At 34.6% G+C, this 14,263-nt stretch overlaps 1 protein-coding gene across 4 annotated transcripts in view; it reads left to right on the top strand.

Annotated features, from left to right (window-relative positions):
• HECTD2 (HECT domain E3 ubiquitin protein ligase 2) overlaps nt 1–14,263 on the top strand; it is a 72,724-nt gene that overhangs the window by 38,763 nt on the left and 19,698 nt on the right. For all 4 annotated transcript variants that reach the window (XR_006270790.1, XM_043476015.1, XM_043476017.1 and 1 more), the window contains exons 3-11: nt 466–604; nt 2,971–3,073; nt 3,625–3,714; nt 4,374–4,438; nt 6,420–6,465; nt 8,210–8,319; nt 9,769–9,917; nt 10,453–10,576; nt 12,976–13,072. Coding sequence is in view for 3 of the 4 variants with exons in the window: in XM_043476015.1 (XP_043331950.1) it covers nt 466–604; nt 2,971–3,073; nt 3,625–3,714; nt 4,374–4,438; nt 6,420–6,465; nt 8,210–8,319; nt 9,769–9,917; nt 10,453–10,576; nt 12,976–13,072 (923 nt within the window). In the remaining variant the exon portion in view is untranslated. The remainder of the gene's footprint in view (nt 1–465; nt 605–2,970; nt 3,074–3,624; nt 3,715–4,373; nt 4,439–6,419; nt 6,466–8,209; nt 8,320–9,768; nt 9,918–10,452; nt 10,577–12,975; nt 13,073–14,263) is intronic.

Raw genomic sequence — 14,263 nt, 5'->3', positions numbered from 1 at the left:
TGTTGTTCAGTCCCTAAGTTGTGTCTGACTCTGTGTGACCCCATGGACTGTAGCCCACCAGGCTCCTCTGTCCATGGGATTTTCCAGGAAAGAATGCTGGAGTGGGTTGTCATTTCCTTCTCCAAAGGATCTTCCCAGCCCTCTGGAGGTGCAGGGACTGAACTTGCATCTCCTGCTTAGCAGGCAGATTCTTTACCACTGAGCCACCTGGGAAGCCCCATATTATATCTGTAAATAATTTTTTAATGTCATATAATTTTTCTATTGTGGGTGAAATTGGGTAGGGTGACAACAGACTATCCCAACAAGTGCCCTTCAGTGTGGTAGGTTTTTCTATTATATGATCCCAAAGTGAATGCAATACAAAATAACCTATTCCTTTTCTGTTCATGTTGACTTAGCGTGGCATTTTTATAATTTGGAAAAGTTTATGATTAGTTACATTGAATACTTTATCCTTCACAGTGAGAGACCTACCACCAATTTCCCTTGATGTCAGACAAAAACAGCGCATCTCCACAGATCCATTATCATCTGAAATGAAAGCCCCAGTTCTTCCAGAACCCATCCTTCCAGTTCAGCCCAAAACTATGAAAGACTTTCTGTAAGTTTTGGCTCATTGTTACATGTAGACATATAGTCAACTGCATGTCGGCACTTCACATAATTTAATATTTTTGTGTGGGAAATTAATTGAACTTATGGCTCATATGGTATTATAAAAGTGAAGGCACCAAAGACTAGATGTCTCAAGTTGAAGGTGAGAACAGATATATAATTAACAGGTAAGGGATAGATAATGTTGCAACAAAAAAAACACTAAATAAGAGAAAATGAGTCAAAATAAGCAAGCAGAGATGAAGGAATGTGTCCTTTTTAAAAAATAAGATTTCATTTACTAAGTGACACACAGCCCATAAAAGCTACCTTGCTGCTATTAAGTTGGTACAAAAGTAATGTTGGTTCCGGCCATGAATTTTAAATCATTATAACTAGGCTCAAACACGTCTTTATTAATCAAAATAGGAACTATTACAGTTGACACATTTTTGCCAACAGGAAATAAGCTCATTCATTCCGTAGCATAAAAGTCCATGCTTCAGAATTCAACGAACTCTTGGAAAGCATTTTCTCCCTCTTGCTGGTTGTGGAGGTGTTTTCCCTGCAGAAAGTTGTCAAGATGCTTGAAGAAGTGGTAGTCAGTTGGCAAGAGGTCAGGTGAATATGGCAGATGAGGCAAAACTTTATGACCTAATTTGTTCAACTTTTGAAACATTGGTTGTGTGATGTGTGGTCAGGTGTTGTCCTGGAGAATTGGATCCCTTCTGTTGACCAGTACCAGCTGCAGACGTTGCAGTTTCCAGTGCATCTCATCAATTTGCTGAGCATACTTCTCAGATGTAATGGTTTCGCTGGGATTCCAAAAGCTGTAGTGGTTCAGACAGGCAGCAGACCACCAAACAGTGACTATGATCTTTTTCTGGTGCAGGTTTGGCTTTGGGAAGTGCTTTGGAGCTTCTTCTCTGTCCAGCCATTGAGCTGGTCATTGCCAGTTGTCGTATAATGTCCACTTTTCATCACAGGTCACAATCCAGTTGAGAAATGGTTGGTTGCATAGAATAAGAGAAGATGACACTTCAAAACGTTGGTTTTTCTGATTTGCAGGCAGCTCACGAGGCATCCATTTATCGAGCTTTTTCACCTTTCCAGTTTGCTTCAAATGCCGAATGACCTTAGAATGGTCAACATTGAGTTTTTCGGCAACTTCTCATGTTCCTCATATAAGAGGAGCAGCTTCAGTAATGGCTCTCAGTTGGTCATTGTTAACTTCCAATGGCCAGCCACTATGCTGCTTCTCTTCAAGGTTCTCATTTCCTTTGCAAAACTTCTTGAACCACGACTGCACTGTACATTCGTTAGCAGTTCCTGGGCCAAATGTGTTGATGTTGTGAGTTGTTGGCACTGCTTTATGACCCATTTTAAACTCGAATACAAAAATTGCTCAAATTAGCTTTTTGTCTAACATCATTTCTGTAGTCTAAAATATAAAATAAACAGCTAGTAATAAGTCATTAGCAAAAAAACATAAAGCGAGAAATGTGCATTAAAATGATGTATAGTAACATAACCACATTTATTTAAGAGTGTATTCCAATATCAAAGGGCAAAGTTCAACAATGCAAAACCATATTTACTTTTTGCACCAAGCCTGGAGAATCCCAGGGATGGCAGGGCCTGGTGGGCTGCCGTCTACGGGGTCCACACAGAGTTGGACATGACTGAAGCGACTTGGCAGCAGCAGCAGCAATAATAAAAACCAAATGGATACTCGAAGGACTAAATGAGAAAGAGAAAGTAGGGACAGAATGTAAACAAAATCTGTCAAGAAATTTGACTGTAAAGGAAAAAAAGAGATAATTATAAGGAGCATGTCAAATGAACTTTTAAAAAAATATTTATGTATGTATTTTGCCAATGCTGGGTCTTTGTTGTTGTGCATGGACTTTCTCTTATTGCAGCAAGTGGGGGCCGCTCTCTAGTTGTGGTGCATGGGCTTCTTACTGCAGGGGCTTCCCTTGTTGCCGAGCACGGGCTCTAGGCACACGGGCTCAGTCGTTGTGGTGCTTGGGCTTGGTTGTTCTGTGGCATGTGGGATCCTCCCAGACCAGGAATCTAACTGGTGTCCCCAGCATTGCAAGGTGGATCCGCAACCATTGGACCACCAGGGAAGCCCAAAAATGAACTTTTAAAAAGCAAATAAATGGGAAAGTTGAAGCTGGATTAATATCTTAATCCAATTAAGACTTATAAATTCAGAAACTACATATTTACATTAACTGGAACACATTCCTGTATTCAGCTTCATTATTTCAAGTTGCATGTTGGGTAACATTTATCTGTAAAGAATCAGTGCTGTATTATCTGCATAATGTTTTTATCTGTTGTGGCTAATAAATGCTTTTATTTTAGGGAAGATGTAGAAAAAGCTAAGTCATCAGGAGACTGGAAAACAGTATATGATTTTTATCTTACAACATTTGATTCTTTTCCAGAACTAAGTGCTGCATTTAAGGTAATAACACGTAAAGCACATTTTTCACTTTTTAAATTTTCCCCCCAAAAAGACACTGAATTTACCTCTTTTTCTAGACAATATTGGCTTAAGCAGCTACTTAAGCAAATATAAATATGTATTAATTCTGAAATTATAGATATCACAATAATTACTTAAGTGATATCTTAAAAATTGTTTTTATTTGTACTAATGTAATACTTGAGATGGTTAGATAACCTCACTGATTCTATGGACATGAATTTGAGCAAACTCCAGGAGAGAGCTGAGAACAGGGAAGCCTGGCGTGCTACAGTCCGTGGGATCACAAAGAGTCAAACATGACTTAGCGAATAACAATGTTTGACTCCATTCTTTCAGTTTTTAAAAAAGAAATTATTAAAATAATCCTTATGTATTTATTTTCCTTTTTAGCAATTTAGCCGTAACAGTTCTTTTATATCATCATACTAAGACTATTATAAATTATGAAGGAATAGTTATGATTCAGATATTACTTAGAATAGTTCTTAAAATGTTATATACACTTAGTTCTTTAATTGAATTTTCAGAAAGATGCCTCTGCCTCGTTTAATACTATTGAAGACTCTGGGATTAATGCTAAATTTGTGAATGCTGTATATGATGCCTTACTTAATACTGTAAGTATCATTTATGAACACATGCAGATCATACAGTTATTTTAGTCTAATACTGTACTTTGAAGTCAGTCACACAAATGTTGTAAAACTCACCTTGTAACATAATTACATAAGAAACTTTTTTGGTAAATTTAGTTGAAATTCTCAGAAAGTTAGATTATTTTTTAATTCTTATATTTTTCTAATTAAAAGGTTTTTCAAATTCTATAAGAAAAAATTTTTATCTTGTTTTTTTAACATAACTTGGTTGTACTTTATAATGAACTGTGGACTTAACTGCTAATTATAACATATAAATATGTACAAAATGTATGCCATCATTTTATATTGTTAAACATGCTATTCTTCAGTTTGTGTTCATGATTTAACCCTGTCAATCCAGAGACAGTGAAATTATTTTTCTGTTTTTCACTGTCACATAAAACTGATGGTAATCATCAAACAGCCACCTCGTCTGTTTGTTCAGGTTGTACAGTGCACATCCCAGGGAGCATTTTCACTGTAATCTTTCAGAAGTGAAATTGAGACCACCATAAGTGGCAGTAGTCAGTCATCAAGTCCAGTTTTAACCACTGAAACAGATCTGCAAATATAAGTAACATATAAAAGTCACCTAAATATCTAATCCTAATTATTTCATGATTTTCTTTTGCCTACAGCCTCAAGACATTCAGAAGACAGTATTAAAGGGAATCATTAACAGCCTGTTACAAGACTGGAAAGGGTAATTGTGGCCAATATTGTAGTTGTGGCTCCTCAGTATAGATGGTTAATCTGTGCACCTCATCCAACTTTAATGTATATGTGTGTGTTTTACTCAGAAAAGATTTTAGTTGAAACAGTAAAAACATAAAATGAAATTGTAAACCATTTATAACAAAGCTTTTTAACTCAAGACTTATGACTTATTAGGAGGATCCACATGTGAGCCTCAGAGGATCTGTGAATTGTTTAAAACTGTATATAATATTTGTTGTGTAGATGGGTGGTTAAATCAGTAACCTAGAATGAAATAATATGAGCATTAAATTTATCCTTGGGCTTCCGGGTAGCAGAGTAGACATCTCCTTATTTCTAATATAAGGAAACAAATTTAGCCACTAAAATATTTTTTTTCTGGAACTAAATATTGAATTGTTATATAAAGAATGATGAACAATGTAATTGATAGTGTTTGGAATATGCAGAACACAAAAATACAGTTTTAAAAGTACATATTTAAATTGATATTACTTAAATAACATAGTAAATAATAGCTGCTCTTAAAGCCAAGCAATGCCATTAAATTATAATTTAAATGTTTATATTAAGCCCAGTTTGAAAATACCAAACCACAGTTCTTAAATATGTTAAATATACCCTATATTTTAACAACATTGTTCCAATTTTCAAAGAAATTGGTGGTTTTTATAGAACATTGAGAAAAGGCAGAATAGTATTAAAAAAGTAAAAATGTAACTGTGCAGTTTTTTTCTAGTTGTCTTTTAAAAACAATTGAAATCATATTATATTTTGCATGTGATTTTTATCTTAATATTTTCCTAGTTTATCGTTCTAGTAATACTTTTGCATTTTCCTTGAATTTTATGTTTCTGGTTGAATATATAATGCCTCATTGGCGATAGGAAGAAAAATTAGAATGTTAAAAGAATGCTTAGGAGAGTGAGGAAGTCCAGTGGTCTGAAACTGCAGGACCTTAGTCCCCTCTGAGCACGCTCCCACAGCTTTCTAACCCCTGCTCCTCAAATATGTACCTGAGACAGATTAAAATAATTTGATGCAACTTACTTATTAAAGGATCATGTGGTCTCTATCCCCAAAATTTTGTTTTATTTTGGACTTATAGTAACAGCAACAAGATTTATAGCTTATTGATTGTTTACTATGGGCTAATCACCTTTCAAATGATTTTGCATGTATTTCTCATATTGAATCTTCACTGCAATCCTGTGAAATAGGTAATAGGATTATTTTCACTTCACACTTGAGGAAATTAATTTACAGAGAAGTAAATTGCCTAGGTTAACACAATAAGTACCTTAGTCATAATTAGAACCCAGACTGTCTGGCAAAAGAGCCTATGATCTTAACCACCATTTCTGTACCCAAAGCTGTACACTGTACTAAAATACTAGTGCATAGGACAGGAAGATGGAAATTTTAATGGTACAGCTATAAAATGGAAAAAAAAAAAAGAGGACTCTCTTATCACCAGGAATTTTAATATTTATGAATTGCTTTTATCTTATTAAAATATTTTCAAATATAATTTCTAAAATAAAATAGTAGTCCCAATGAAAAAATAATCTGAAAATTATGTAGACTACTATAGAAAGAAGTAGTTTAGATTTTACTTAAAACCAAATAATTTAAATCATTATTCAGTCAGATAATTCTTCCATAGAGGAATAGTACTACTAATTTTAAAATTATATATGTAATATACATTCAAACATATAAATTTCAAAATTTAATACACATGTTATTTATTTATATTTCAGATGATTTGGCTTTACATTTATAAAGGGCATCTAGTACACTTTGGGCAATGATTTATGTTTATGTTTTCAGATTTAAGTCTAGGTTTATGTTTTCAGATTTAAGTCTAGCTTTCATCAAGTCAATTCTCACAGAAACATTGATAATTTTTATTAGATGGTGTAAGATTAAGCATCTCTCATCAGTTACACTTCTTTCTTTTTCAGTCCACGAACAAAAGATGATCTTAGAGCATATTTTATACTTTTACAGGTAAGAAAGCAAGAACTTAGTTGAAATTGTATAATTCATATTTCAATCTGTACATGTGAAAGTAAAATGATACCAAGTACTAAGTATTATTTTGAGCAGCATTTCTGATACTTTTTAGATTATAATTACTTTTAATCAGAGAATTAAAGCTATAACAAACAGTGGGAAGCTAAATTATATCCAGATTTAATATTTTAATTTAGTTCTTACCTTCCTGCTGTTGAATTCTGGAACAAACAGAACAGAAGCACTTCTTCCTCCTCCAGTCAGCTTCCTGTCTTGTAACTAGTTTTTTAAGGGGGCTTCAAAACTCTTTTTTGTTTCCCAATTAGTAGGTTTCTAACTTTTCAATAAATATTTAAGCTAGAATTCTAATGGAAAAGTCAAAGTGGTTGTTTATGTTTGCTGAAGCAAAGATAATGAACTTTTTCCTCTCAAGAGATACAGATTCATTGATATAAATAAGGTCCAAACAAATGAAAAGTAATTTTAACTTTTATAATTTTTTGAGAAGTATGTTATTCCCATAGCTAGCATACTATATTTGTATTATTCTTTACAGTTTACCAAAGATAGTTGTATAGATTATTATCTCATTTAAAGATAAAAAAATTATGTTAAATAAGGTATAATGTTTAACTTAATATTATGTCCAATAAAAAAATATGGAAGATATGGGTAGAAGGAGGAGGAGAGAGGAAAAAAGAAAAAGAAGAAAAAGTGGGGGGAAATAAGGGAAATAGATAAAAGGCAGTTGAGAGATGTAAAGCGAGGAAGGGGAGGTAAAAAGGTAAGAAGAGAAAGACAAAACTGGGGGGGAAAGAAAGGAAATATATGTGAAGATAGTAAAAGCTAGAAAGTGACAGCATGCAACTCACATTTTTAGGAGAGTGTATTTGGTCCTCAGTAAGTTCTACTCTTAAGAGCTAACACTTGATGAGGTTATCAGCTGGGGTCACTCCCTCATTTTGGACCATCCTGACCATAAGTCAGTTTTGAAAAATATATGGTGCTCTTTTCTTTTTTACAATTTCAGTTTATTGTTCAATAACACTTATTTTTACCATCAAGTTCTGAAATGTACATTGTGAGTTTTAGATTTTGGAAATGTAACTAGAGTTTGTGCTTGGTTTACAAGCTCTCCTTTAACATTTAAAAGTTCTCAGGAGCTGTTAGGTGGTTCTCCCCTGTTCTTTGTGAAATGTGCAAATAACTCTTTTCACATTGCAAAAGTTTCATTACCAGCTTTTATTTTTCTAGCATTCTCTGTCCCCCCCACCTTTTTTAAATCAAGAAAGAACCAGGTTTTTGCTTAATTGGAAAGGAGTGATTTCTCTCCATTTATACTAGGCAGTGAGCTAGGTGCTTTATGTTATCTTTTTGTTTCTTTTTTTTAGTACTCAAAACAACCTCCAAGATAGATATTATCATTCCCATTTTCTAGATGAAGAAGTTGAGCATCAAAGTTTAAGGAACATTCTTAAGGGTGTATAGTAGTAAGTGGTAGAATTAGCCCTCAGACCTAAATCTTTCTTAATTCAAAGCCCCTGGACCATTGTGGAAATGGAAGTCTCTGTTAATTAAATAATGAAACAAATAGATTCTTATTTTAAAGGATTTCATCTAGTATTTCATAATCTCAAATTTAGTTTTCTGAATTTTCCACTTAGCTCATTAAGCTTAGTGTCTTTCCTTTTACATGTTAACACAATTTTAACACAATTGTCTTTAATATCTTTTTCAGAATCCTCAATTTAATAACACATCTACATATGTCATCTATGCCCACTTGCTACGACAGACAGCCAGCTTAGTGGAAGCTGACCATCATTTCCTAGCTCACTGGTTTAAAAAGTAAATTACTCTATGATATTAAGAACTTTTAATTTTATAATAACATTAAATGTTTTCAGGTTTTTAGAAATGATACTTATAATTCACAGTGCTTCAGAAGCCAATTACAAGTGTATTATTTAGTACTATGTAGAGGATACATTAAAGATCTGTTCTGTGTGTAAGTAACCATTTTGCTTGTACCAGCTGTTGAGATTTCTGTCCACTGCTTTTGCATTTTATATAGCACATTCCTATTGTTGAACATATTAGCCATCAATATCAATTTATAAAAGTACAGTATTTTTTTCACAGTACTGTACTTACATTAACAATTACTTTTCCCCATGACTAATACAAGCTAAAGAAGCTAAATCATCCCAAAATTAATTTTGAATACAGTCAGTTCTCATTATTAGCAATAGTTAACATTCTATAAAGCTACTGTGAGTACTGAATTGGTGAATAGTAAACCGTTATTCCCACTCAAGAGGGTTAGATTCCTACGAGCCTTTGCTCACAACATTTCCATCAGCATATCAGTACATAGCCTTACTTTATCTTTGTTTCATTTTAAAGCCGCCTTATTTGATAAAATCATTATTTTATTAACATTCAGCTCACAGCCAACAAAAGGTGAAGAATCTGCCTGCAAAGCAGGAAACCCAGATTCAGTCCCTGGGTCGGGAAGATCCGCTGGAGAAGGGAATGGCAACTCACTCCAGTATTCTTGCCTGGAAAATTCCATGGACCGAGGAGCCTGGCAGGCTACAGTCCATGGAGTCACAAAAAGTCAGTCACGACTGAGCAGCTAACACACCGCCAACAGCATCATAACTCATGTCTGAGCAAAGCTTATTGGACACAAGTACCTTCTCCATAAGGCACATCACATCCTTCTTAGGAACACTAGTCAGAACCTTAGAACTTCAGCACTAGAGTTAGGGGCAAAATCACAAATGAAAAGCTAAGAATTTGAAAAACATGACCCGAGTAGATTGCATAAAGAATACTTATTTGCAGTATGAGAGCTAAAACAAGGAGGCAGAGCATCACCTTATTCAGCCTCAGCATAAGCAACTCCTGTTTTTTGCCACTCTTTGCACTGCCATGAAATGACCACAAAAGTGCCACGATTATTTATTTGGGGTTTAGAATTAAATAGTAGGAAATGGGTGAATTTGCAGATACAGAGTCTATGAATGAGGAGTGACTAAACACTAAAAGCCTTAAAAGTGAAATGTTTAATGCTAACTTTTAGTAATTTTGGTGTTTATTTCTTATTTAATTAAGAAACGATATTTGAGGTAAGATTTTGCATCTTTTCAAATTTGGGGCAATTAAAGAAATAGAATTTGGGGGAATAGCCTAAAATTTTATGCATAAAGGATGAACTTTGATCTCTAACAAACATATTGCCAAAATAGAAAATGTGAATTTTGATTGGAATTATTTCAAAATCTTTACCAGATTATCCCAGAAGAGGTTCAAACCATTGGTAGAGAGATTGCTGCAGTTTATTTCTTTACGCCTGTTTCCTGCAAAACCTGAAGAATTTCCACCTATATCAAAGTGTTCGTGGTGGATCCCATCAGCATCTAAAGTATTGGCTTTACTTAGTAGGTTTTATTATTCAATCATCTTTACTTTTCTTTTATTAAATATAAGGATATTTCCATAAGGACCTCAAAATACTATAGAGGCATTACGTACATCTTAAATCATTCCTTTGAGGAGGAGAGTTGTAGTAATGTATTTTCTATTTTGCTAATGGATTTCACAATTAATGTATAAGCATGAAAAAGCTTTATGCATTTTATTGAGCAGAATTCTGTTTTATGGCTGTCAACTGCATAGGACCTAAGTAGTGGTTCCTAAGAATACATGAACTTATATTCATTCCTGAGTATGCCATTTGCTTACTCCCTTTACTCTACTATTATAATCCTCACCATTCAAGTTTTCTTTTAAAGCAAGTAATTATTGGCTGCATTTTGACCTTAATTTTAAGCTACCTTCTTCATTCAGCACCTCAATTGCTTAAAAGAGGAATTTCTAGATAAAGGCTTTCTGGTGGGCATTAAAATATTCTTCCTACTAGAATGAATCATGTACATATTGGGAAAGATCATTATGTTAGAATTATCTTTACAGATACTGCGAACAACTTGGTTCACCCTCCCCTTATTCCTTATACTGATTTCTATAATTCTACATTGGATCACATTGACCTCATGGAAGAATACCACACCTGGCAGAGCTTTGGAAACTCTCACAGGTATGATCAAAAGTTCATTTGGTTATTCACCTGAATAAAATACTATACAAAATAATGACTGGCTTTTAAGTTTGTGTAAGTAAATTTACATATACACATACCTTAACATATAAACTTCTAAGTATATTTTAGATATCCAGCCTTGAAATCATTATATCATTATATTTCCTAAAGCATCTTCTTTTTCTATTTCATCTGAAGTTATGTTTATGTTAATATGATTTTTGTTTGGTTAGTAACATCTTTTTAAGAAGGGAAAAGTTCTTAATATGCAGTTTCTTATAAATTTTCTTATTCTATGTGTCATCACCCAGCACAGAGGTCAACAAACTTTTTCTGGAAAGTACAGGATTATAAATGTGTCTGGCTCTTTGGGCTATGCAGTCTCTGGTCTACCATTCTAGCACAGAACAGCCTTAGTGAATATGTAACTGAAGGGGTGTGTCTGTGTTCCAGAGCTTTACTCACAAGCCTGAGTTGTCGGCCATGTTGGTCCCATGGACCATAGTATGCTGGTGCCCGATCTCCCACAGTGATCACACATGTGTACACATACACACGTGAATTCACTCCTTTTCTTCCTCTTCCTGTAGATGAAGTGTTTGTTCTTTATACAAAGCATTAAAAAAATGGATGTTACAGAGACAGGGCCTCACCAGAAACGGTTTGTTACATTAGTGTAATAGATTTTCAAAACACTTGGCCAAATTCTTCATTACCCTGCACCTTATAGTCACACTTAGAGTTTGGATTAAACCAGCAAGACTATCCCAGACATAATTTATTCCCAAAGTCTGAGTTGTCCTACAGAATGCATTATTCTAAGAGAGACTAACTGAGAGAGATGATATGGGTATAAGTAACCCCAAGCCCCAGAATTGGTTCAAGCTTCCAGGGACCCTTTCTACCAGAATTGACCTAAAACATAGACTAGAATCCTGGATATATATCAATCCACACCTGAACTGAGTAAGAATTCCACTTCTGGGGGACCTTGGCCAGTCTGATGGATTTTTTCTTGTCAGAGTTTATTCTACAAAGATATTTTTTGTCCCACTTTAATGTATTTGTAATGTTGTAGACAAAGCTACAATACAATGCCAAGAGTTACTGTGCATATTTCAGTGACATCTTTTAATGCAAAGCTCCTCTAAACACTGTACTGTAACATTGGTGTACCAAGAATGAGTTATAGAGGTTTGATCCTATGATCCCTTCAGCCCTTGGGCCCTAGAAGGGGATCAGAGCCCCAGGGCAAGTCACGTGTCTGGCCATGGCCAGCCTCTTGTGTTTATCTCAGTGTGTGATGCACATAGTATCATTTGTCTATGTGCTATGACTAGGGAAGGGCTGAGAACACTATTTTAAAGTACATAGTTAGACCAGCATTATCCTACTAAGTTCATTGCACTTCTTTTTCTTTCCAAATTTTTAGTTGGCACTTTGTGATTCAAAATTATTACACATTAATACTGAGCAATTTTCTTACTGCTTTCTAACAGTTTCATTCCAAGAGGAAAACCATTTCATTTTCAGGTCATTCCAGGGCTATCTCCTTTTTCCTCCTAATGCCTACATCGCAGTGTGACCAGTGGTCACACATGTGCTGATCGACTGTCCTTGGATGTGTTCCAACTGCGGCTGATGGATTCATTACAGCCACTTATGTGGGAGTCTAGCTCCCAAAGAGTCATTGCTGCCTTACTAGTTCTCTCTGAATGCATCTTATCTGTGTGCTTTATGGCTCTTTTATATAACAGAGTAAGCTCTGACCCAGGAAAGAAGTTATTTTCATAACTTTTGATTGTATGTTGCGTGTTTACAAATACATACCATTCCATATTACTGCATCATTAAATAACAGTGCTAAAGCAACACTTTTCCTTTTATGTTATTGCTCTTAAATGTGTTACTTTTCCTACCATAGTTCTTGCTAGATTTCTTCATTTCTGATGCATAAGCATTTCTGGTGCCTATGCATACTCATAGAGTAATGGATTCTTATGTTAATTTCTGCACATGATTTTCTGTCCTAATCCTTCATCTGCACTTCTGCCTCCTGTTTCTGATGTTGGCCATATTTTTCCCAGGTAATGATGTACAAGTGGCTGCATAAATTGAGATTATTTGTATAAACAGTGTAAGCTGTCAGCACATGTTTCAGAACATTGGATGTAGCTTCCTCTAGGGAATAAAGCCACTGCACATCGGATAATGATGTATAGGTCACAGGGCTGTGGGATTCAAAGAAATGATGCACATAAAATCATTTTGTGAATGGTAAAACACAGTACAAAAGTAATGGTTTAATATTGTTGGAAGCGGTACCTTAGATTCCCTTAGTATAATTTTGCTAAAAATACACCATTTTGCTTTTTCTGTTTTCACTTGTTGAGCAGGTTTTCCTTCTGTCAGTACCCATTCGTTATTTCTATAGCTGCAAAAAAAATCATTATTCAAAGAGACTCAGAACAACAGATGATAAGCATCGCAAGGGTAAGCCAGCTATGAAAACATTTATGCTGACTATAATCAATATATAGTAAATAATTTAACAAATAAGTCAAATGTCATGTGAATTGTTCTAGCATAATCAGGAAATGTCAAAAGTAAAATTCATATCATACACCCTCAAAAAGTACTTAAACCTATTCATGATACAGCGGAAAAAATACTCCTCATCAACTTCTCATTGTTTTATAAATATAGCAGGAAGGTTAAATGCCTCTCACAGATCCAAAGTAGTGGGAACTTGGACATTATTTTGTAGATACCATCCTCCAGGGTCACTAGCAATGCATCAGTGAGAAAGAACTACAGTGAGGACAAGAAAAGGGGTGTCCTTGAGAGCAAACTGCTCAAACCACCAACATGTTTTCTAAATTTTATGAAAGTCAAATAGAAACAGCTGAAAAATTAGAAAATATAGCAAAAAGTGTAGTCTTAGAAAACTGAAAAATATGTCCATAGATGGTGAAAGGTGTTTTATTGATTCTTAGGGAACCAAAATGCCTGCAGGCCCATTGAGACAGGCAGCAGTCAGGCCAGATGAAGTTAGGCAGGATGAAGTTCATCTCTGGGACTGTCCTGTCCATTGCCTACCAGATTTCTGCATAACACAGTAAAGTTATAGATAAAGTACATAATTACTTTGATTGTGCTTTTTTTAAAAAAAAAAATTAGAGCTCTAGACGATACACTTTAATACTCATATGTTTTTGAGTTTCTGCTTTTGCGACATGATTACTTAACAACTTTAAAACTTAGAGAGGTTGGCAATAGTCTTCTTAAAATAGAGACCCCAAGACAGACCTGTAGAGTAAAAGAAATGATTTCCATGTCTTGTTCAAGGATATAAAAAGAATTCTAAGGCATAAGTTATAATACTTCAAATACCATAAAAGTAAGAACTGTTGATTCTTCAGTAATTCACCAGAAGGTGAGTATTTTTTGCTGTCACAGAGCGGGACAAAAGATTTGAGTAACTAGTGACATCCCAGAGTCAGTTTACACTGAGTGTTGGAATATTAGAAGAAATGGTATCGCCTCTGTGTACCAAAGGAGTAACATAGCCATATTACCCTGCTGAGAAGTAGATTTCAACAGGGGTATTTAGCACCAGAATTATTAATCCTGGTTAAATATTGGCTCAAAGATTAGTCTATCTAGCTAGTCATTTTGATGATT

Source organism: Cervus canadensis, chromosome 8 (genome assembly GCF_019320065.1).
Source record: "Cervus canadensis isolate Bull #8, Minnesota chromosome 8, ASM1932006v1, whole genome shotgun sequence".
Lineage (NCBI taxonomy): Eukaryota > Metazoa > Chordata > Mammalia > Artiodactyla > Cervidae > Cervus > Cervus canadensis.
This window is presented reverse-complemented; position numbering and strand designations above follow the sequence as displayed.